At 48.3% G+C, this 24,017-nt stretch overlaps 7 protein-coding genes across 7 annotated transcripts; 2 read left to right on the top strand and 5 right to left on the bottom strand.

Annotated features, from left to right (window-relative positions):
- Positions 1–87: 87 nt before the first annotated feature.
- Positions 88–651, bottom strand: ANOM_002596 (ribonuclease P Rpr2/Rpp21/SNM1 subunit; the record flags this gene model as incomplete). Its single annotated transcript, XM_015547853.1, has 1 exon — positions 88–651. The coding sequence occupies one exon, from the start codon at positions 649–651 to the stop codon at positions 88–90; it is 564 nt and encodes a 187-aa protein (XP_015409846.1).
- Positions 652–1,101: 450 nt separating this feature from the next.
- ANOM_002595 (RNA lariat debranching enzyme) lies at positions 1,102–3,482 on the top strand (the record flags this gene model as incomplete). The annotated part of the gene is made up of 3 exons (XM_015547852.1): positions 1,102–1,152; positions 1,240–1,341; positions 1,392–3,482. The coding sequence occupies 3 exons, from the start codon at positions 1,102–1,104 to the stop codon at positions 3,480–3,482; spliced, it is 2,244 nt and encodes a 747-aa protein (XP_015409847.1).
- A 276-nt stretch (positions 3,483–3,758) lies between these two features.
- ANOM_002594 (RTP1/Tango6 family protein) lies at positions 3,759–7,314 on the bottom strand (the record flags this gene model as incomplete). Its single annotated transcript, XM_015547851.1, has 3 exons — positions 3,759–6,552; positions 6,605–7,187; positions 7,242–7,314. The coding sequence occupies 3 exons, from the start codon at positions 7,312–7,314 to the stop codon at positions 3,759–3,761; spliced, it is 3,450 nt and encodes a 1,149-aa protein (XP_015409848.1).
- A 2,533-nt stretch (positions 7,315–9,847) lies between these two features.
- Positions 9,848–12,057, top strand: ANOM_002593 (transcription factor; the record flags this gene model as incomplete). Its single annotated transcript, XM_015547850.1, has 5 exons — positions 9,848–9,900; positions 9,956–10,084; positions 10,143–10,791; positions 10,840–11,346; positions 11,404–12,057. The coding sequence occupies 5 exons, from the start codon at positions 9,848–9,850 to the stop codon at positions 12,055–12,057; spliced, it is 1,992 nt and encodes a 663-aa protein (XP_015409842.1).
- Positions 12,058–12,504: 447 nt separating this feature from the next.
- Positions 12,505–14,431, bottom strand: ANOM_002592 (uncharacterized protein; the record flags this gene model as incomplete). Its single annotated transcript, XM_015547849.1, has 5 exons — positions 12,505–13,504; positions 13,605–13,664; positions 13,717–14,110; positions 14,172–14,233; positions 14,292–14,431. The coding sequence occupies 5 exons, from the start codon at positions 14,429–14,431 to the stop codon at positions 12,505–12,507; spliced, it is 1,656 nt and encodes a 551-aa protein (XP_015409843.1).
- A 1,254-nt stretch (positions 14,432–15,685) lies between these two features.
- ANOM_002591 (uncharacterized protein) lies at positions 15,686–16,831 on the bottom strand (the record flags this gene model as incomplete). The annotated part of the gene is made up of 5 exons (XM_015547848.1): positions 15,686–15,720; positions 15,799–15,866; positions 15,926–16,043; positions 16,109–16,481; positions 16,571–16,831. Coding segments are annotated over 5 exons (843 nt in total), but the record flags the coding sequence as incomplete, so codon positions are not given.
- A 1,476-nt stretch (positions 16,832–18,307) lies between these two features.
- On the bottom strand, positions 18,308–23,884 carry ANOM_002590 (uncharacterized protein; the record flags this gene model as incomplete). Its single annotated transcript, XM_015547847.1, has 2 exons — positions 18,308–19,466; positions 19,527–23,884. 2 exons carry the CDS (start codon positions 23,882–23,884, stop codon positions 18,308–18,310), a joined length of 5,517 nt encoding a protein of 1,838 aa, XP_015409856.1.
- Between the last annotated feature and the right edge of the window lie 133 nt (positions 23,885–24,017).

The raw sequence follows: 24,017 nt of genomic DNA, 5'->3' as shown, positions 1-24,017 counted from the left end.
TAGACCCCAAAATATATCGGAATAACTATCGCCGATAGCCCGATCTTGGCATAAAAAAATACATAGCTAATCATGCAGCAAAGCTGTCTACTGCTGGAGGAAGTCAAACAGATCCAGAGAAGAACTAGCCCGAGATTGTTGCTTAGATGCTAATAGCGCTTGCAATCCACCCTGTTTTCTTGCTTTGGCTCGTTTCTTGCTGCTCGCATTATCGGCTGTCTTACTAGTAGGTTTAGTCTCGGTAGAATCAGGATGTTGTGCTGCAGGAAGAACTGCTGGAGGTGTAGATTCTATTGCTGCAGCTGTTTTAGACGAAACATTGGGGCGAGCAGGCTCCTTTCGAGACGGTTTCACTGTCCGCCGACGGCAGCGGAGGCACTTGTGGATAACGGCTCCGTCTGGGGCTGCTGAGGAACGTTTTGTATTTTTCTTCTTAATATGAATGGTTTTAGTCCACTCAGGGGTTCGTATGCTGCCGCAAGCCCCACAAGAAGCCTCTTGTTGTCGCTGGGTTAATGCTCTGCTTTCGTCGAGAAAGATTTGGTTATGGACTGCCATGAGATGAGCCGCAGTGGAAGGGCTGAGAGAATCCAGAGAGCTGGCAGCATCCTTGAGAAAGCCCAATCGAGGGGCATGATCGCTAAAAGGCATGGCTGATATGAAGAGAACCAAAATATTGACTAAACACAGCGATTTGCAGGTGTGAGCTGAGAAAAAGATGGGAACATATAGTATTAATACGTTGAAAGGAGCAGTGATCATTGGACAGATAGATTTGTTGCAGAGCGGCAACAGCCAATTAAGTTAATTTTAGTGCAACCAATACAAACCCGCTGACTTTGTCGTTGTCCTTCACTCTTCTTCAGATTCCCACTCTTCTCAAGCACACAAGAATCCTCACTTGTCCTCAATTCCCTTTGTGTTTCTTTCTGTGTTTTTGACACTGAGTCACTGTCTTTTTCAGAGTTGAGGATTATGCAAAACTGCCTCTTTTCTCTCACTGTGTGCTGAGAGCTGGGTCCTTTCTAGTTCAAATTACAGAGTAAAAGTTGCTTTTTTCGGTATCAAGTCTTTATCTACTCGGTCCAGCAGTGTAACACCATGGCGCTGGAGCTCAATTCTGCATCTATTCGGGTCGCCTTTGAAGGCTGTGTAAGTATTTCTGTGGCGTGTTGCTGGAGACTTTCACGTTTTTTACAAGTTACTTCTACCATGATACTAACACAGTGCTAACGATAGGGACATGGTTGTCTTCATGACATATACGCGTCAGTGGAGAAGGCCGCGACGTTGAAAGGCTGGGATGGGGTTGACCTGCTGATCATTGGCGGCGATTTCCAGGTATGATCATTATCTCTGTGTAATATTTCCAGTACTAACACCCCCACCAGGCTGTTAGAAACTCTCATGATATGGCTTGTATGTCTGTACCACAGAAGTACAAGGAGCTGGGAGACTTCCATGAATACTACAGCGGAAAACGTACAGCGCCTTACTTAACCATCTTTATCGGCGGCAATCATGAGGCTGGCAACCACTTATTTGAGCTCTACTACGGTGGATGGGTCGCCCCCAACATTTACTACATGGGAGCGGCAAATGTCATTCGCTGTGGTCCTTTACGTATTGCAGGCATGTCTGGCATCTGGAAAGGTTATGATTATCGAAAGCCACACTTCGAACGGCTTCCATACAACCGAGATGAAATCCAGTCTATCTATCATGTCAGAGAGCTGGATGTTCGCAAGTTACTCCAAATTCGAACCCAGGTCGATCTTGGCCTTTCACATGACTGGCCCAAACAAATTGAAAACTACGGCGACTACAACACACTTTTCAGAATAAAGAAAGGGTTCCGGCAGGATTCAGAGACCGGTAAATTGGGAAACTCGGCGGCGAAATTTGTTCTGGATCGTCTACGCCCAGCGCACTGGTTCTCTGCTCACTTGCATGTGAGATTCGCTGCGACCGTTGAGCATGGAGATTACATTATCCCGGAGCATCCAGGCGCGAAACGACAACCAACTACTTCACAGGGAAATACATCCCAGGGCCCAAATGCTCCAAACAAGTTTGGGTTCGACGGCGCTCTTGTCACGTCATTGCTCGGTGAAAGGGACACGACAAGTGCTCATACTTTGCCAGGGCGTACCGCAAACGAGGTTTTAGATACTGCTAGCCCAGCTCATGTTTTTAAGTCTGAAGGTGACCTCTCAGGGTCCCATCACCAGCAGCCAGCACAGTCGTCAGCCGATTCTACGACACAAGGCATTGTGGACGGCATTGATATGCAGCAACCTGTCTTAATTCAGCCAGACCATGAAGACACTCAAAGCAAGATATCGGCCTGGAATGAGTTTCATACGGTTGCTGCTAAGAATGAAGCGATCGAGAATTCTCGATACCTCACGGAACACCAGGGAGTTGTCCCCGAGGTTCAGCATAACCTAACCTGGAAAAGGGTCGATATTGGTGAGGATGGAGTTGGTCGGAAGCTCGTCGGAGTGGAAAGGGATACATGTGCTGACACCGCGGTAAACAAAAAGCAGAAGTTGCAACATGAACTTAACCCCGTGAAAAATTCAGATGAAATTGACTTGGACCTAGATAGCGACTCTGGTGAAGATGCTGCTGCAGATACCGTTCCTGAAGCAGAATCGCGGGTCATAGATCACTCAACCTCAGCAGCTAACATTAACGAAGGTCCTACTGATAGCATTGCCAAACCCGCAGAAGATGTCGAAAAAGATACAGGAGACATCTCTGAAGAAGTCCGGAGCCAACTACCTGCTGGTTTTGCACGACCTCAACCGCAAACATACGCGGTTAATGGGCCTTTGCCGGAGTCTATTTCCAACAAGACCACACACTTTCTTGCTCTGGACAAATGTCTTCCAAACCGGGAATTTCTTCAACTCGTTGAGTTTAGTACTATTTCAAATCCCGACGGTGCTCAGTGCGAGCGTCCTTATCGCTTGCAGTATGATAAAGAATGGCTAGCCATCACACGTGTGTTCACAAACGACCTTCAGCTGGGCGATGCAACCGCCAAACCAGCTGCTGATAAAGGCGACACCGTTTACGAACCCCAGATCATTGAGGAAGAAAAGTGGATAGAGGAACACATTGTAAAGCCTGGAAAAATGGGCATCCCAGAGAACTTCGTTCCAACGGCCCCGCCCTACGACCCAGCTGTTCCTATCACTACAGAGCAGATGCCACCGGAGTACAATAACCCTCAGACTGCTCAATTTTGCGAACTGATTGGTATCGAAAACAAGTTCCACCTCACTGATGAAGAACGTGAAGCTCGCATAGCTGCTGGTCCACGGCCTGTTGAGTCTAGACAGAACTTCTCCCGACATCCTCGTCGCGATGGTGGTCATGGGCCTGGACGTGGCAGAGGGGGTGGTAGAGGTGGCAGAGGTGGTGGCCGCGGCTGGGGACGCGGACGCGGACGCGGACGAGCAGCTCCCTACTAATTACTCATCCCTAAAAATTCTTTTGAGCTTCTCTATGATGTTTTCGTGTCTATTTGCGGAAATACCCTCGTCGGAGCCTATGTTACGTGAACTCTAATATCTTCACTGATGAACTTCCTGATTTTGAAATGCCTACATAGTGACCCCTTCAAGTCTGCATGTTCTAGCATAAAAATTTGAGATATCATGCTTGTCCACTCTGTTTTCTACTCTTTTGCTAACAGTAGACACGTATTATCGTAATGTACACCGGTGTCTCGCAAATGCAGCAGTGGCTCATTCAATTTCTTCAATCCTAGGCCGTCCGCTTTCATTTCTTCCTGCAAGAGGGTCGATTTGAAGGCCCGCAATTCGGTCCCCCAGTTCGACTCTTGGCTCATTCTCACCATGGGCTCCAATTCCCCACAACAACGACTTCTCTACCCAAGCCTCCAAATTCTCAATCAGCACACGGATATGGCCACGGACAATGGTGTCTGTTTCGCGGCTCTCGACAAACGTGAGTGACCGCAACATATGCGGGATATTACCTATAGTCGAAGGCCCACGGTTGCTGGCATTCTCACCCTTCCAAGACATACCACTGGCCGAGTCATCTGCAAGTGAGAACCCAAAACCGAGAGCTTGACTTCCTCGAGCCTCACGGGTAGTATCGAGGGCCTTAAGGATATCGAGAAGCAGGACAACACTTGCTCGTCGGAGAATTGCGGACTCAGGGTCTTGCTCGAGGGTAAGAGTCGCAAGCGCAAGGTCAACAGCTGATGAAGCCACCGAAGGTCCAAGGCCAGCAATATTAGTTTGAACCGCAGTCGCCAGGATAGACAACGCAGATGCACGGACTCGCAGATCATCCGGTTCCTCGTCTGACGAGGCACCCGCAGCCCAGGCGGCGATGATATTGGCGGAATAGGCAGCTTGCTCAGGAGACTCAGACTCTGAACCGTCGTCTTCGTCGTCTTGTATGTTTGTTGCTGGTGTGGGCGACGAGATCTTCCAGCCTGATGGCATTGTTGGTTCCTTGTTTCGCCGTTCTTCCCGCTCCTTCTGTTGTTTTTCTTTCTCGAGTTGTTGTTTGCGGCGCTTTTGGGTCTCCGGCTTTTGTGCTCGTCGCCCTGCGACTGCAACCATACCCTCGCCTAAAATCTTTGCGGTCTCTCCGGTTAATGCTTCGCCGAGGTCTTGGACAGTTCGTAACAGAGATTCTCCGATTTTGAGTCTCTGGTCCAGACTAGCGGTTTCATTTCGATCTGTGTAACGGTCGACTAGTGTTTTAACAACTGTGCGGGGGTGTCTTGAGGCTAATGTGCCAATCAGTTTGATTGCATTCAGATAGATGAACTCGTCATTAGCCGCAGTTTCGGACGGATCTGTTATGATAGATAGAAGAAGGGTTAATGTAGACGGTATGTCGAGGACGGGAGAGGCTTTTTTAATCAGGTCAGAGAGAAGTGAGAACCCTTCAGCCTGGACTGGAGGGAGATCGGAATTAAGATTGGCCAGGGCTCGGCGATGTGTTTCAAAATCAGATGTTTCGGAGTATGGACGTTTCTGGCTCTGTTCGGAGGGAGATGTGAGATGAATTTCTAAAAGCATTGAGGAAGTCGTCCCTGGCTTAGCAAGCGACGGGGGGAGATAAGGGATCAGTTGGTCCAGTCGTGATTTGAGATTTTCAAGGACCGGCAGCGTATCCTGCGATGCCGAGAACTCGGGGGATGCAAGAACGGTGGATAGTAAACTGAAAACGGCTGGTAGGGACTCGGTTGAGTCTGACTCTTCTGCGTTGTCTTGTTGTGCATTTTCTTCTGTAGGGACAATGTTCGCCAGCGAGGAGAGTGATACCTTGCCGGTTCCTAGATCGCCGTCCCTCTTCTTTCGTGTACTTGTGCGATTGAGCTCACCATCTATGATCTGTTTAATAAGTTCGAGTACTCTGAGAGGCCGACGAGAAAGGATATCTTTGAAATTCTCTAGAAGGGTCTCTGCTAGTTTTGCGCTAACCAGCTTGCGTTCCATGCTCTCACCCTCATTCTCGGGGCCGAGATGAGACTTATCAAAAGGTCGCTGATTGACCGGAGATTGAACGAGCCAGCTCTCGCTCACATATAGAAATATATCGCCGGTGCGCTCTTCGCTACTAGGATCAGCTCCCAGTAAGCCGACGAAAAGCTTAGCCCGAGACTGTAGAGTGTCTAGAAGTCGTACAATATTCAACCGATCTGATTTGGCAGTCTCACGTTTAACCAAGGAGATCCCATGGGTTGGCACTATACTGTAAGTCCAGGTGGAACCTCCATCCCAGAGCAGATGATCAACCAACTTTTTCAGTGGCTGTTCTCCGACAGATATAGCGAAGTACGTTTGTAACACTTCCATGATCTTCTCATTAAGAGATTTGTGTTGTTTCTCTAAAGTAAAACAAGCCAATCCCCAGAGCGGAACGAGTATTGGGTAAACAACTCTCTTCACGAGACTTGGGTTCGGGGGCTGAAGAACTAAACTTCTCAGTCTGTCAACTGCCACCACCAACAAGGATTCGGGCACAAGGACTCGGTCCGGCAAGTCTTCACCTTTAGCTGAGGATAACATCATCCAATTCCTTGATGAATTATCCAGACCAGCCGTGAGTGTCTTGAATAGCGGTTCCAGGAAGATAGAGTGGCCTATAGTGCCGGGTGCGCCATAGGCACGCTTGCATAAAATCCCATTACCAACCACGTATGCCGCAGTCTTCTTCAAATCCGGATCATCTCCATCAATTAAGGTCAATAGTTGGGGCCCAATGATCGAAAAATAGTGCGTTGGATCCATGCCCTGAGGTACTGAGGATAGAAGGCGCGATGACTGCATGATCGCCTGCACTGTAAAGTGTGGGCCATTAGACGTCTGGTCTTGAGACTCCTGTCCTAGTGAAGGAGCAAGCTGTGAAGCTAGGAAGAGTATTGTTTGCAAAACCCCGTCGTGACGTAAAGGGACCCTTGATATTTGACTAGATACTATTGATTTGAACCACGGAGCTGTATCCGACTGAAGGAAGCTCGACAGGGTGGACAACAAAACTGGGCTAGGTGTTCTACGATTCCTCAGTATGTGTAAAGTGTGGAATAAACTTGATCAAGACATACTCTTCAACTACCTTCACGAGCACATCACGGTAGCGCTGTTGCTTATCTTGGGATAAATGTTCTGCATTCGAGGCTAAGTCTGACGCCGCACTGATTATATCGCTCAAGATACGGCCACGAATGACAGGTTGTATACTGGACCGCTCATCGCAAATGATGTCCGAAAGTACGGACATTATGTGTTCTAGAAGCACTTCATTCTGTAGTTTGTTATTCGTAGGCTTCTGTGGTTGATGGGCAATAACGCCGGCCGGCAATACAGAAATCACCCTTTGCTGAAGAGGAATCCCCGCCCCAGATGAGAGTGATGGATAAATTCCCTCTAGAGAAATGAGGTCCAGGAGGGCATGTAACAGCCTGCGTCGCTTTGCGTCTTCCAAAGCGGCATCTTCCGACTCGCCGCTGGGTTGTGGGTGTTCTGCATCCTGTACTGGAGCGACAAACGCAATATGGATACGAGTCAGTATGTCTAATGCCCTCCCTATAACTGTAGCCCTTGTTGACTTTTCATCTAAGGCTTCATCTGTTGAGTCCCCACTCAATATCTTAAGTAGTGAGCTCCCGCGGGACTTTTGAAGCTCCTCTTGCATCTAGTTAGCGTATCAAGTCAAATTAAGTTTCCTTCGTGGTTGCGTACCCTTTTGAAGGACGGGGTTTAGAAAATTGCCTGCGGCATTAAACGCATCTTTTAGCTGCTGCGTATCGCACATGGTCTACTTATAGATATGAAAAAGTTCACATCCAGGTATTGTCATTTTCTGTCTACCGGTTTACTTGGACATTGCTTATGCAGCAAAAGGCGACGGTTTACACGTGACTCGCACACTAGCCTCTTGCGTAGCTACTCATAAGGACCTTTTCATGGAATTTATAGCACTATACCAAATACGGCTAGCTCCTTTTCAATTCAGTATATTTGTAGCGGAACCGTCAATGATATTCTCGACGTCCTGCTCCGCTGCTCTTCCACCAGAAAGCATAGTGATATTTTCAACGAATATGTTCTTGCAGCGAGGCAAGAGTAAAATGTTGGAGTGGAAGGAAGATGACTGGGGAAAGTAACTGGTACCTCCAATCTTGCAGCGTACTCTGTATCTGCTGCAGGGAGTGCTTGGCATGTATTGCTCCTGACACCAGGGTCTTTTCTCCAATGTAAGAAAACTGGAGCGGCTGTTTTTAGGCATACAGTGTGCTTATGGTAGTCGTTACGCTTGTCCCACGTTGACGGCTCTGTTAGATCCGGTAAGTCTGACCACGGTGTCAGACCAAAGCTAGTGAGAGCATTCAACGCGGGCTGTATGCAAGAAAGTTTTGGTAAAGGAGACCCTGCAGTTGTGCTGTATTTCAAACTGATCCTGATGGGTAGCACAGCTGATATCTCCCTTTGATCTATTGACAATTGCGTATTTGTCCGCGCAGACAAGAGTCCAACACGTCTTCGGCAAAGGCCCTTGCTGATGTATTTTTGTTGGCTCAGGCAGTAGAACGTGCTATTCTCAGGGACTAAAAGCGGTGCTCGCTCAAGGCGTGGTGAGCCAATATGCACAGCCTGCTTCCAGTCTCCGACAGTAGTCAACATGTCATGCGTTTGGCTTCTTTTCATGATGCTGAATCTGACGTGGTATTGAATAGCTATTGCCCTAGCTATCATGTCTTCTGTCGGCTCATCATCAGTCTGTGATCTCCTGCCAAAGCTAGGAGGTAACTGCAGATGTTCCCATTGAAACTGTTCGTGGCGGTGATGTTTCTGGCAAACATGCGGCAGCAATTCTGCAGGAACGACAAACTCGAAAGGCAGCCGATATTCTGTGCCTATTTGCAGTGTCTCGGCTTTCTGACAAGTCACATCGTGGAGTGGCTTATCCATTTGAAGAAATGTCTTGGATACCGTAGACTGGGGGAGTGGTATATTGGTTTCATTGGTGTCCATGCGCACTACAGTTTTACCTGTATTAATTGTTAAATATCAAGGCCCTATCAATAGGAGTATTTAGTGAGTACCTTCAAAGGATAGGCGTAGCTGATGTAAGGCAATTTGTCTTCGAGGGGTAAATAGCACAGTTCCTTCAATTTTGTCACCCGGTGTATACCTTCTGGTGCTGTCCACTAGAGCGATTTGCACCTTTGCGTATGGTCTCTCAAAAGCCATTACGCCTATGCGCTATTTGTTGAGCCCTTTGCTTGATTTGGCATCGAAAGAAGGCATTTTAGGACTTGAAAATATTATATAGAAATTTTTACTCCTTCTGACCCTTGTTCACCCCACTCGTTTCAACGGGAAAAATTGTTTTTGCAGCTTGTCGGTGACTTCCCGAAAAGCCGATTGAAGATGTCACGCCATAGCCTGCGCCGTGCTTACTAGCGAAGCTCTAATTGTAACATGCTACAATACTGAAGCCATAGTCTTTCTGTTGTTATTGCCACCAAGTTGTCGATTACTTTAACCTGAGTGGAGATTACCTGGTGATAGTTACTGCAAATCCGATTCCGAACCCTAACCTGTATGTATGTACATTGTGACAGCCAACGTAAGTTTCAAGCCAGACGATATTTAAAACATGCATATCCAATTTATCTGTAATTCGAGCATTGATGGCAGCTACCTAACCCTCGAATGCCAAATTATGCTTTTGTGAAGCATCGTGTCGCTTTTCAACGTGCCTAGGGGTTTTCCCAGCCGGAGTTGTTCTATGATCAGTTCTGAAATGACCTGCTTGAGTAGAACGTAAGGCATACGGTTTCATTGGCGAGATATCACAGGGTCTAGGTTGCTTCAGGGTTGAGTATTACTTTCGTGAGTGTAGTCCTTGAAATTTGAAAACTGTGATAGGATTTAGTTCTATTAATGCAATGATATATATCCTGTCAACCTTATCCGAATTGATACACGCATTGTAATAACACCTGGTAGTGAGTGACGCACCACTCAAACTCAATCTCTCCTTCTAGACTTTTGTTTATTCTCCATTTTTCAGCCACTCATTTTTAACTTGTTGGATACTATGGTATCAAATGTTGATAGTAAATATTTGGCTTTCATTACTCCGTACGGAGTACTTTTTTCAATTTTCCATCGGCATCCTGACAAGTTGCCGAGGAATAGATGATTAAGCGGCCCAAGTTTGCCTCTCGGCGAAGAAGCTGAACCCCGACCAACCGTACTCTTACTGAACTTGTCCAGGTACTGTGTCTACAAACCGATCACTAGAGGGATATTGTTAGCCGAGGAATTATTTGATCCATATGCCTGTTGTTAGAAATAACCCTTACGGGCGCAACAAGAAGAAACCTGTCGCGTACGTCAGTCATGTGGTCCACAAAACCCTGAACATCGCTCTAATCCCTGTGCAGCTGCCACCGATGCCACTCTCACAAGGTCAAATGCTCCGGCGAACAGCCTTGCGCTAGATGCAGTCAGGCCGGATGTGGAGACGAGTGTCAATATACCTTACGTGATCGGAAGCTCAAGGTTAATGAAAGGTACACTCCCCATTGGTTCTCAGTGGGCTTAGGGCTTAATTATATGTCCGTCTTACAGTTATATCGACCAACTTCTCTCAGAAAACACTCGGCTGAAAGAGCAGATTCGTACTTCATACACACCCAACCCTTCTCCAGCAAGTACTGCGGACACTGCAGCACCACCACCACCACCAGAATCCTATCCTTCACTCCAAAATCCTCTGCTTGGAGAGCGGGCTTGGTTCTACCCGTATGACTCGAACGCTCCTCCAATCTATATGGGGGATGCTGCCTGCACCGCATTTGCAACACGGTTACGGCAGTTTCTCACAGAGGATCCAAATATAGCCCATGTTGCACGTACTCAATATACCCCTGAGTCTTCCTTGCTGGAAGGCGAATCTCAATGGCCCAGCCTTGCTCAAGCCCGCTTATTAGTTAAGATTGCTTTCAACCAACTTAGTCGTGTCTACCATTTGTTCTTACGCAAGTCCACTCTCGAGCAGCTGGAAAGTCTATATCGTCTACCGTCTCTGCGAGATGACCCGGCCTTAACATGCAAGTTCTTCTCTCTTTTTGCCTTGGGTGAGGTCTACTCTTCGCGGTCGATTTCGTCGCCAACCAGCCGAGTGCCAGGGACAAGGTACTACGTGCGTGCGATGGGGATAATTCCAATTCTACCGGAAAGACCGGGATTGATCCACGTGGAAAGCTTACTACTGCTGGTGAGTGTCGTCAATGATCTTTGAACGTGTCCTCTAACTGCGAACCAGTCATTATACTCATACTTCCTGAATAGACGGCATTCTGCCTATATACTAGTTGGAAGTGCCATGCGACTGGGGCTATTCTTAGGGCTAAATCATAATATTCCTGCTCGGCAATGCGCGGATCCAACCGAGCGCGAACACCGTGTGCGCCTCTGGTGGGCTATTTATATCTTTGACCGCATGTACACGTCGAAAATTGGGCTCCCTCTCCAGATTCGCGACGACGATATCTATGTTGATCTCCCAGCAGTGGTTACCAGTCCCGACGCTGAAGAGCAATTCTCTGATACGGCATATCTAGTGTCTAGCATCCGTTTGGCCCGTATAGTCGGCCAGATCGTAGAGAAAATCTACACCCGCAAGCCACACCAGGAGTCATTCCTACAACGAGAGCAGCAGTTACTTCTCGCGTTGCAGGAGTGGGTTCAGTCTCTGCCAGCACATATCAAATTACCAAGTGTAGAGACTCCTCAGAAGCACGTCGTGTCTCTCCACTTGCAATTCAACCAGGTAAGTCTTACACACACACACACGTGTGTCGTGAGGTATGTCACTGACATGGATAAGTGTGTCATATTAGCCACTCGTCCGATTCTCCTCCACGCCTTATTCCAACAACGAGCCCACCGCGACAATCACGAAGACACCCCGCAGCCAGTCATCACATTGAGCGAGGCATGCATCCACGCTGCCCGGCATTCTCATACCCTGATAACCGAGGAGTGGGTAAACGGGTCACTGCCAATGTACGGGTACTTCTACGCACAGTACCTCTTCTCCTCCGCTATCATCCTGGTGATGTCAGGCCTTCTGCCCTCGATCGGCACGACGGCCGATCTAGAATTCCTGGAGACAGCCATCGAGATCCTTCGGCGAATGAAAGACCATGGTAATCTTGCTGCGGCAGAGTTTTACGAAAACCTGAAGCGAGTAAAGCAGTGTTTACCGAACGGCTCTGGAAATAATGCTATCCCCCGCAGTTATACGCCCGAGCAGTCCCGTCTCTCAGTCGGAGATGCTGCTGCAAACGTGGACCACATTTTAGCTCCGACCGCAGTTCCCATTGTGGGCCTCACTACCGAAATGGCGTTTCTGGAACCGACAATGCAGGACTTCCTGGGCAGGACAAATAATGAGATGGACCTTATAAACCCGGGGGTGTTCTCGATAGAAGACTCTACTGGCATAGATGCCTGGCCTACTACCTTCTGGACATCATGAGTCGCCACCTATCTCTCATACTCATGCTTTTGGTCCATTTCAACAATGAATCTGGACAACTGACATATCAAGCGGGGAACCAACACCGGCCTTATAGCTGACCGACAAAGACTATTCCGAATAACCTCGGGAGGTAGCAAAGGTACTAAATTGAAAGAAGCCCTGAATAAAGTCCAGCATCGGCCCTCTGGACGGAAATGGGAACATCTGGAAGCGGCTGCAGTGGCGGTGTATTGTCAAGAAATATATCCGCTTCTACAGGCCGTTTGAGGAGGCAGAGTATGCTGAAAGGGTTGGGGCAGGCCCCTCGTAACATTGTCAGAGATTCTGCCGATATAATGAGTTGTTATAAGTATACCAGGGGCAAATACATCCATCCCGAGCAGAGAGTAATGAATATTCATGAACTTGTGGCCTCGTAATTTCCTATCCAAAGTTCAATAAGATTTACATCTCCGACCACTGATGGAACGTCGAGTTCCTAGTAAGCCTCCGTAGCCTTTTACCACAAAAGTACAATGGAACAGCAAGCAGCATCGGCCCCATGGTCAAGGCAAACTCCACCATGGCAGGAGCAATCAAACCCTTCCTCGCACCCAAAGGCGCAACCCAATAACTCATACTAAACCCGATTGTATTTTTAACAACCGTAGCAACGACCATGATCTCCCCGGACATGGGCTTATAGCAGTCGACCGCGTATGCAACGGCAATTGTCGGCACAGTAGTGACGCTGAGCCCGGTGAGCCCGTACCCGAAAACAAGGATAATAGGCCATGACCACTGGTGTTGATACCCTAATCCCCCAATAATATTCCCGATGGCAGTAGTGATGAAAAAGGGAATCAATGCCGGAAGACGCATCTCTGCCTCTCGAACGCCTCGATTCCGACGCGTGGCTTTGTCGGCTACCCAGTCTGAGAACGGTCCAGCAGTTAGAAGCCCTATGGTTCCACCGACGAAGAAGGCAAAATTGCTATACCCGACAGCCCCCGAAGAGAAGTTATAGGGCGGCGCAGCCAGGATGGCAGATTCCGTCAGGTTAAAGAAGAGAAGTAGGTTCGCTGGTCCTGCAACGTTTAAGCCGGCCCAGAATATAATGGGGTAGAAGAATGCGCGAATGGGAGAGAAAATGTCGCGGATCAGAAAGCCTTTCCAGTGGGAGTCGGGCTTTTGAAAGAGCATGAATTGTTTCTTGGATGGCCGTCCCTTGCCGTATTGCGAACTGGTATTGGATGCTTCGTTGTCGTTTGGTGCCTGGATTGATTCTTGTGCGTCGTGCTTTTCGGTATTTGTGATCGGTGTTGGTTCGTCTACAGCTTCCGATTTGCCTCCGAAGGTCGCTGCTGAGCGTCGGTACTTTGTTTCGGGGAAGAATAATGCAAGGGTGATGATGTTGAAGGCTGAAAGACCCAGTGATACCCAGAAGAAACTTCGCCATCCATGCCTGTAGTTGGATATTCCCTTAGCTGTGGTCACATATCTACAACTTACGGTGGTTCATCTGAAGCCAAATAAGAGATGAGCAGATGGGGATGGGCCGTTACCTTTCTGCAATGTTGCCCGCAATCACTGGTCCCAAGAATAAACCAAAGAAATAGGACGTACTGCTCTTCAATTAGCTCCCTTTGTCATGGAGCAGCATAGGGTGAAACCAACAAATAGATACCGGTCCACAACCCCCTTTCATGCAGAAAGAATAGATCTGCAATCACTTGCATCATGATACTCTCTGTCGTGGCAGTCGTAAGACCATTGACTACACGCGCTGCCAGAAAGGCCCTATGCGAAGTAGCAAGAGCTTCCCAGAGCACGGTAAGGAATGTCAGGACTGCCAAAGATATACTAGCCAACCTCCGCCCGAATATGTTCGAGAACGGAACGATGAGAAAGTTCGCATAGCCTAGACCGAGGATGCATCCTCCTGTGAGAAGGCCAAGCTGAGTTTCATTGAGGCCCCATTCCTTGCCCAACAATGGAAACATGGGTGCCATTGATAGCGAGGATTCGACCGCAACAAAGACATAAAGAAATTGGGAGATGATGACCAGATCTACTTTCCACCCATGTATTGTTAGGTATTTCGATGCGTTTGGACAGGTTGAGGCACTAACATTTCCAAGCAGGTGCCCAGTTGAGGGGATCGTCACTATTGTTTGAAGGCTGTGGAATGAGACTGGACGATGTCAGTTTCGAATACAACACATCTCAATTGAACTGGAGATAAGCCATACACAGTGTCATTTCTTCTGCCATGCTTCAAATGACGATCCTCAGCGTCGCGTAAAACATCTGTTCCCGGAACGATGTCTACTTGCATATCAGCCGGTCCCAAGGTTCCGCCTCCGCCACGGTGGATGTTGTTAGCCGTCATGACAGCTTCTTTCAGGGGTTAATTTGATATAAAAAACGGCGGAGTAAGAACTGGCCCGAGAAATCAGGTGTGAAGAGAGCAGTGAGGGTCACGACTCTGGACGCAAGGGAGCCTGCAGATCAACGTTCTTCCCCAAGAAGAATGGAAGGGATTGACTTGTAGATAGTACAGCTTATCTGAGCTTACAGAGAGACCGTTTGGTCACATTCTGAACAGGGTTCAAATCAGCCATGGGGTCGGACATTAAACAGGCCGAGGACTGTCTATGTGGGTGGGCTGTAGCCATGACTGGCGTGGAAAATTGAACAATCCTGGTTCATAAACGATCTCGCCCTCCACCCCGTTTAAGGACGACCGTTATTGGCGTAAAGTGCTTATTGTGCTAAGGCGGGTTGGATGGCGTGTGCACTAATGGGTAGGAATATTTATAGCGTTGCCATGACCCACAGCAGGTACCCAGATCCTTGTATACATTATATTAAATTTTTATTGCTGTGCATGACTAGTTTCCGATGGCCTTCCGTTCTCGACTCAACAGCCAAAGTACGAGCTACAGACAGTGCGACACTGCATTCATTTCGCGTCTCAGCGTCTTGTGCAACGATTGACGTGGCCTCCTTTACATGAAATGATACATATGTTAGCCAGTCACCTTTAGTACAGCCATTTATTTCGGATAATGTGAGGATTCCGTCGGACTTGGCCCACACTTTACTATTTACCTAGTAGTATGAAGTGGTGCTGCATGGTGATCATTATTTAAATCTCATACCATAAGGTCATGCGCATATCCAAGTGACACCATGAAGAACCACAACCCCATCATATCCTTTCGTGGGGAAGTACCTGCCCGTAAGGTTCCCCTTGCTCTCTCGATCCCGCCGGCACTTCGTATGTTAAGCTGATATCGGTTGTCTTGACGATTGTACCATCCTCGACCGACAGGATATTCTCCTCGCTTCCCTTCCCATTGACAGTGCTCACCAACAGGTCCGTCCCGTGGGGATGTGGCTTGGGTGCTTTTGGCATGTGTTTGGACGGACGGGAGTAGGACTGCAATTCTGTCCCATCACGGCTATGTTTATTGTATCGCCCAGTCGCCGATCGTGCGCTGGTCAGGATTTTGTGGAATATTATCATCAAGAGAGGACGGATTGGAGGAATGCATCCGACGATTAGAATAACCCACATCTCCGTTCTATTGTACATGAGAGTCAGCGTTGCAATGGTTCACGGCTATCTCGTCGATAAGACTTACTCATTCCATGTGATGAGCTGAGACAAGTAGTCTATTATTGATGTCAGAAGTATGAGTGTATACATGCGATTGCCATTCGATTCCACGGATTGGCGATAAGGTGACTTACACGTTACATTTTCGGTCTTGGAGAGCACGCGGAGGTAGGTTGTTTTAACAATAGAACAAATGCATGCGCTGGTAATCTATCGTGAGCAAGTTGCTTGTCTTTCGACCAGGGGATGCAGTGCTCTTACATCACTCCCAACCCCATCAATATGCAGAGCCCAGTCTTCACTGGTAATCTGAGCTGTACGTTCCAGAAAAAGCTGACCGGATATAAGGCAAGGATAAGATCGCACAAAGCAGACCAGCCTAGAAGATCCCAGCGAAGTCAGTCTCAGTCGTTTCCACCATCCTATGGACTAGAGAAATCATACTCCCTTGGAAAAAAGCACAATTCTGAGTCCGGAGATAATCACAAGTCCCAGGATGTCTGTCATCCCATAGCTTGCTCAACGGTTGGCACTGAGTCAACACGATAAGTATAATGATAACATTGATCACAAGATTACTGAACGCCACTATCCATAGTATCGCTACTTTCCAGCGGTCCTCGGGGCCATGGAGATGCTGCAGAAAAGCCACAATGGCTAGCTTCCCCATCGCGATGGCGAAAAGAGCCGACAACTGGTTCACCCAACTCCATTTTATGGCCATAGCGGCTTGATCTTGTGTCAGGATTGTCGCATCTTGACCGAGGCCGTGGAGGATGCTCAGAGTTAACGCAATAAGGCTCTCGGTGCCAACGGCCTGAAACCATTTGAGGATGTTTACCCCGATTAGTCTTCAACTTTTCTTGTGGGGTGGCATATTCGAACAGAGAAAAGGGGTTATCATACAAAGGTGAAAAGTGTTAGATATAGATCGATCCGGGTGCGCCGCGTTATTCGCAGTGTCGTGTATACCCGTGCCAGCAATAGGGAGAGTGCAATGGAGAATTCCACCCAAGTAACAATCAGAAGAGTCGGGCCGTGACCTCCCACTGGGTTTACCATATCTTCAAAAAAGATTTCAAGGTAGAGAGAAGTGGTAGGAATGAAAGTGCATAATATGACATTGTTGATGTATACTTGAAGAACAGAGATCAAGGCGGGGACAGTCTATAAAGGATGGATCGTGAAACAGTGGATATGCAAAATCATTTCACTGACCGAAAATACAGGCAAGCCAGTCCCTTCTCTCCCGATCCTCTGACCATAGAAAATGAGTTAACTGTTGATCTTACATGGGATTGTACGTAAAGTCCAGGGAGCATCCCGGTAGTTAGTAGCACTATGCTCAGTGCTAACATAGACATGTACACCGTGGCGTGAGTACTATTGGTCTGTGATTAAAGAGCCCCCTGGCTATATATGTGTCTCTTTAATTTGCTCCAAAGTGCCTGCTGCAGACGTGCCTTGATTTGTGCGTGGATGGGCCATAGAGTATGTGAAATATGCACACGCACAATCTTCCAAAAGACGGAAACTCCGTTGTTGCAACAGTGATGGGCAGTACTTTCCTTAGTCCCTACATGGTCAATCATTGTTCCGAGTTTGTTCCATCATACCACTGCAGGGATTCAGCTCCGTTACGGAATTTCGCAGCGCAACCGATCCACTCATGTTGCGCCGCGAGAAGAATACAGTGTGCAGGGTACTAAAGTACAAAAACAACACCCGCCAACCATCTCACTATCGATGCTTCACCAACTGCAAAGGGTATAATACTCACTATCACCTTAGGTGTGTGTATCAATGAGCACGAGCCCCAATCCAGCAGACACCAATCAATTGATTGACGGTAGATAGTCAGACCCTGGCCTGGGCTTCTTTTATTGTCAAGTCAGGAGAGACCATTTGCCAAGTCCGAGTCCAGCCCTAGAGTACTACCCTGACCCTGGAATTCCATTACTGACTTGGGACGACTGCAGGTCATCACGTCCAGGATGAAGTCTCCAAACAGGGCTCCTCGGCCAAATGGTCTCCCCGATGCTTTTATACCACCACATTGATGTTCGACATCATATATTCAGAATTAGCCTACACCTTCTCAGCCAAAACTCAAGTCTGAACAGAATTATATGCGATTTCCCGTAGAGGCTGCGCGTAGATAATTGTGATTGTTAATTCATTTCGATGGTTGGGCGCATTTCGAGTTGATCGAGGCTAGAGATGTTAACTGATAGATAGAATGCATCGCACAAGGGGAATGAGCAAATAATCATTTTCAGTGGTAAATACAAGTGAACTGGACCACTCCGGTCAGTTGTATTGTTGGTATCTGTAACGCAGGGAGCATAATCGACAAGTTTGGATTTAGTAGTGAACATCAAAGAAGCACAAAAAAGTCGCTCATGCAGAAAAATCCAAGACCTTTACTCAACCAATGCCAAAACTCCAATATGCAATCCTTTGTGGGACACAACGCCAGTCAGTCCGACATTAAAACACTCATACATACAAGCCGCTAGCGGATGATAGGAAAGGGGCGTAAATGAAGAATAAAAAGAGGAGTTGGAGAAAGTGAAAAAGAAGGGTAAAAGGAAAAATGGAAAGAGAAAGAAAGAAGGACAAGGGTAGACAGAGGGGGAGAAATCATCTGGTAATAGCTTTTCTTTTCAGTACTCCAAGTTTCTCAAGCTTCTTCCAAGCGTGATCTATGTCAGAGCCTGGTTCGAGCGTGGGACGCAATTGCAATCCATCCAAAATTTTGAGGGAGCCGCCTGTTCCCGCATACAGCATCAGCTCAAATACTCTGCGTCGAAGCCGTGTCGGCTCATCCAAGTGAGACAGATATTTCTGGTCGGCCTGGGGGTCCGCTGGCGGCAAAGTGTATGGGTCGTTGATTTCGACATCTTTGTCGGCGATATGTTCATCATCCTTTTCATGAATAACAGAACGCTCTAAGTCCTCAGCGTGTCCAAACTCAGCAAGCACAGATTGGATATCTAACCCAATTTGCTCACGTTGGCCGGGCTCATCTTCTACCTTCAAATCCTTTGCGTCTCCGACTCTGCCGCTTCCAGTGACAGCTGGAGGATAAAATCGGACTGTAAGCGGGTTGCCTCTTATATCTACCTTTTGAAGGGTAGAAACCTTATTCTTGTTTGTTCTTCCTATCCGACTCAAGACTTGACAGAGTCTCCTCAACCGAACAATGCAGTTGCTGGCAATGGTCAGGCGAGAAAGGCAGTTCAATCCAGCCAGTTCATTGATGCCAGCCAGGGAGTTGAAGTTCAAGTTGAGAACCCTGACGTTCGGAAAGTTGAGAGCAAAGTCTGCGGGGAGGCTTTGGATACTGCAAGATGCAACATCGAGCAGCTGCAAGCCCGAAAGAGGGCTGGACGGAGACAGGCACTGCAAAGACAGCTTATTACAAGACAGGAAAACTTTCCGAACGTCTTTTACCAGACCCAGGTCCACGTCAAAAAACCCACCATTGTGCTCACCTGTATTCATCTGCTCACGTGCAGAGAAGACGTCCAAGCCTGCACATTGTTCAAGTCCCGACACTGTGAATAGATAGTTGTGGTCGAGGTAGAGAAGGGTAAGCGACGGAAAAGCTGCAACATCCAGGCTATGCAGTTGATTACTGGAGAGTCGTAAGGATGATAGGTATGGCATAGGTGCCGATGGAGCTACTCTAGCCAGCTGATTGAAACTAAGGTCGAGCTTTGACAATGCTGAGAGCGACTCGATATTTTGTATTGACATCAGTTGGTTATGGCTGAGATCTAACTCTTCCAAGCGAACCCTATAAGAGCAAATGAGTCGGTTGTCCTGTAGCAGTCTGGGCCGGAATAAGGGTACTTACAGCTCTGAGTCTTCAAAATCGACAGTCGTCAAGCTATTGTTCCGCAACTTCAGGCTTAGAAGTCCGTCCAGTTCGAAAATGCCATCAATGTTTCGGATATTGTTGTCTTCAGCTTTTAGTTCTCTCAGGTGAATCAGACTACTGAATCCATCCAGGCTCTCCAGCTCGTTACCAGAAATATCCAGATATTGCAGGTTCACCAAGTGGCCCCAGGCTGTTAGATTGGAGAGGCAGTTATGCGATATTCTCAGAGTCCTCAGAGTTGGAGGCACCCCACTCAACTGTCCAATATTGTTGTTAGACACATCCAAATCTTCAAGACGAGGACAAAAGTCGCAAAGTTTGTGAAGAGTGATCAAGCCTTTGTGGCGAAGGACCAAACGTCGAACATGCTCCCAGTAAGGCTCAAAAGGTTCGACTTCCGTAATATGCTTTACTAACTCTTCAGTTGCCAGAGCAAATGTCCCATGCACCTGACGCAAAGATCTAGGGTGAGTGCGCTGAGCCACATAGCTAAGTTCTAGTTGTAGAGAAGGGTCAATTTGGTGGACAGTAAAGTCAGGCAAAGGACTCAAATAGAAGCTATGATTCGTGTCATGGTCCATATCACGGAGGCACATAAGCGAGTTTTCGGCCTGACTCTTAAGCGGGGTGGATACAGCATCATTGCCCTGTCGGACTAAGCTCAGACTATCGCCTTGCTCTTCATTTGTCTCATCTATTCTGGAAATAGCGTGGCGATGGGAGGCTTGCTCGGAGGTGTATGTGTGATTAGCCGCCGTTTCAGGTTCTTGACCTGCTCTGCGGAGCTTTGACGGACTTTCATCGTCGCTATATGCGATATGTGAAACGAGGGGTGATGAGAAACTTATCGTGACCACACGAGCTTGTTGTTTCCCGTCTTTTTGGCGCCTTGGTGGCTTCGATAAGTGACCCTCATGAAGCTGGATTTCGTGTTCAACCTCGCTGGAGGATGCTCTATTGCCTTTGGTTTCAGAGCCCCACGAGGTCACTCCAGTCGCCGAGTGCGGAATACTAGAGTTAGAGCGAGCCGATTTAGACTGCAAAGAACTGGCAGCAACCGACGGCTCACCATCCTTGGTTCCCGGCCGAACCACTGAACTGGGAAAGCCGGTCTTCCGACTTAGCGGACTTTGGTCATTGGCATCTTCTGGCAGAACAGAGTCCCCGGTCCGTTCTGGGGAAGGCGAGTTTTGCATCCTCATCATTTCTTGCAATTCGTCAACACTAAGATCGGGTATATCTCTGAATGGATCATCCTCACTGTCTTCGCCTTTGGGCTTTTCGAAAGAAACTTCGGACTTTCCCCTTATCCACTGATGCCTGTGGCGGTCGTAAGTCAGGCCGTTCACCTGTTCTGGAATCAAATGAGAAACTATGTCGGACGATAGTACACCTTTAGCGTGTGAGCTTTGTGAAGACCCGGTAGGCACCGAACGTGCACTAAGGCTTTTAGCCGATATTTGCGTGTTAAAGGTCAAGAGACCGGGTAGGTCGTCATCTTCACCAGAAGTAGGTGCGGATGATTTACGTTGACGCTGCTCACATACGTCATCTGCCGGTTGCATCTTCTCAAATGCCTGGTTTGTCGCAGCTTCATCATCTTGCTCGATATAGTCTTCGTCGGTATCCACCCGAGAAGGCGAATCTTGTTGGTTCTCGAAGCTCAGCGAGGTGACAGAGGCATTGTCGCCCAGCTCCAAGTCATCATGTTCTTGGAACTTCTTGAGGTGGCTTAGAATTCGAGGGTTTGTCTCTTTTTGCTCTCGCAATTTCCGCATATCGACTCCCTCTCGACTCGGGGGACGCGAGAACTCTTCCCTAGTAGATTCATCTTCGTAACTTTCACTTTCGTTTTTGTCTTCTGCCTCGGACTCTTCTACACTCGACAAGCCACCTACGTTCCTGCCCTTTGACCTGATAATGTCCATGATCTTTGTGGCTTCGTTAAGGAAATCTTGAGTTGTGATTGACCCCTTGCGAATTTCTTCATGGACACCAGTAACTTTGACCACTGGCACATTCGTCTCCGGCGGGGAGTTCTCATCATTGTACACAACATCAGGTTCATTTTTACTTGGTGAAGATCTTTTCCTTGTAGAGCCTCTTGTTTGGCTCGGTGTTGGCGTCCTTGGGCGGTCGGATGACTGGGGCCGAAGCAGACTGTCACTGTCATATCGCAGACCGTGTTGCATAAGGCTTCTCTGTAATAATGACAAGTTATCAATTGGCTGGTTGGACAGTACTGCTTCTTCCTGATCCTCCCCTGCTATGATGTGAGATCGCAGAAATGTTCTGCGTCTCTTCGGGTTTGGGTCTTTGGCAGGACTCCCGGGATTCCACTCTGGCTCTACTTGTTCAGGATTCTCCAGGGCAATCGGATCTCGGTTTTCCGACGCATTAAATTCACGGTCTATGTTCGATGACCTGCCCGTCGAGTTATGACTGTTAGTCTCTGAGCGACGGCTTGACTCTCTATGCGAGGGACGTCGTAAATACCGTCGCCGCCGCGACAAAGGACGGAGCTCTCCATCAGGGGCATCACTACTTAGCAACTTTGGCTCGTAAGGACTCGTGTCTGCGAAGTCAAAGTTATCTAATTGGCCATCACCGAACCGACTAAGGCGAGAATTTGCTGTATTTCGTGATCGCGGCCGTTCAACCCTTCTGATAGAACTTTCACCCAGCATATCGTGCCTTGCGCTTAAGAAACTTCGGCTCTCGCCCTTCCGTCGAGCTTCTTCTGAAGGCGAGGCAGGCTCGTCTTCTTCTGATAAACCACCAAAGGTTTCTTCAAACTGGCTCATCCGTCGTAGAAGCCTGTTGTTTGTGAAAGTATCATGATTTCCAAAGAGCTTCAAGGGGCTCCCTGAAGAGGGCATGACTTCACTCTTATCATCCCCAAGTATCGGGGCTTTTACATGAGCTGACGACGGTCTAGGCAGAGTAGGTGGATCAAGTATGGGATTTGTCCGATTATAGAAAGGTGGCGAACTTCGAATCCTTGAGTTGGCGGCAAAGAAAGGAGATAATCGCTGGGAGGTGAAGGTTGGTGGAGAAAGTTGATGCTTCTGAAAGGAGCTCTCGTTTGGATACTGCTCTCGGCGCAAGTTCCCGAAAGGCCCACGGCCTCGATAATCTAAAGTCCCCATAGAGAGATCCTGAGGTAGCGAATGACTCGTAACATCGAAGATGTCTTCTTCCGGGGGTAGATCGATAGTAAATTCGGTGTGTTGATTTAATAAAACACTGTCACTTGCCCTTGAATCGGGGCGCTCATAAGGAGGTAGAGAGAGCTTCTGAAGCTTGCTTGTGACTTGCTTCAATGCTGACCGTATAACCTCTGACGTAGCGTTGCCCTCCAATGTGTTGGTGCGTGAAAAGGTGATAGGCGTGATGCCCTCATTGCGAAGGTCCTCCAGTCCAGTGGCGGACCTCATCTGGGTATCGTCATGGGTAACAAATGAGCTGTCATTGAAGTTTGAAGGAGGTTCCTCAGGATCTTTTGATATTTCCAAAGTTGCATTGGGTGATCCTTCCGGGCTGTCGCTAGGCTTCGCATTCAGCTGTAACTGAGAAGTAGGCCCTGGTGGCCTATCTTCCTCATTTGACGCATTTGTAGCATCGTTCTTGTCGGTGTCCTGTGCCTGCGATGACCTCTGAGGGCTTGTAGAGGGGTCTTTATCCGAAGGATTACCGAAATCCCACAAATCGTCCCTTTGTTTCATCTTCGGAATCGCCTCATGCTGCGTCTTCTCAGATCCTGGTGTCGGAGGTTTGAAAACACCTTCTAAGCCGATAGGAGCGAACAAGTCACGCTGCTCTCCCGTGGGTATCTCACCCCGAACCAGCCTTTTCCGCCATTCGGGAGTGCCCTCTTTGGTTTTGCCCTTCTTCGGTTTCACCTGCACTGTGCTTTGTTGGCCGGATTGCGTGGACGCATTGGACACAGATCGCAGGGGTGACCTGGAGTCCATGGCCGGTTTCTGCTTACGCGCCGAGGGCAGATCTGGTTTCGGGGTTTTCTTCGTCTTGTCCGGTGCGGGGGATCGTAACTTGGAAGGGGTCTTCGGGGTTCGCGGCGTCCTGGGGGTCGGTGGTTCTCTTCTCACAAAATGACAAGGGCGGGATACCTTTTTCTTCTCAGCGGGGGATGGTTCAATCGATCGGCGCGTGGGTACAGGAATGCGACTAGGAGAACTCGGTAGGCCTGGTAAGCTCTGTAAACTGGTGCGACGGGAATGATTTGCGGATCGCGCTGGCACCGGGCTGGTAGGAGTTCCTGGTATAGGCACCCAGTCGTCTGAAAGGTTGTCGAGCCATGGTTGGTTGCTCATTGTCGGTTTGCTTTATGACCGCAGTGTTCGCGCGTCGCGATCCCACAGTTGCAGTGAATGCAAACAGAAAGGTAATAATAACATAGAGTCCCCACTCATGCAGCTGCAATATCCGTCAAGGAAGGGGGAAATC

This window comes from Aspergillus nomiae (genome assembly GCF_001204775.2).
Source record: "Aspergillus nomiae NRRL 13137 chromosome Unknown contig00042, whole genome shotgun sequence".
Taxonomy (NCBI): Eukaryota; Fungi; Ascomycota; class Eurotiomycetes; order Eurotiales; family Aspergillaceae; genus Aspergillus; species Aspergillus nomiae.
The sequence above is the reverse complement of the archived record's forward strand: the minus strand, read 5'-3'. Positions and strand labels throughout refer to the sequence as shown.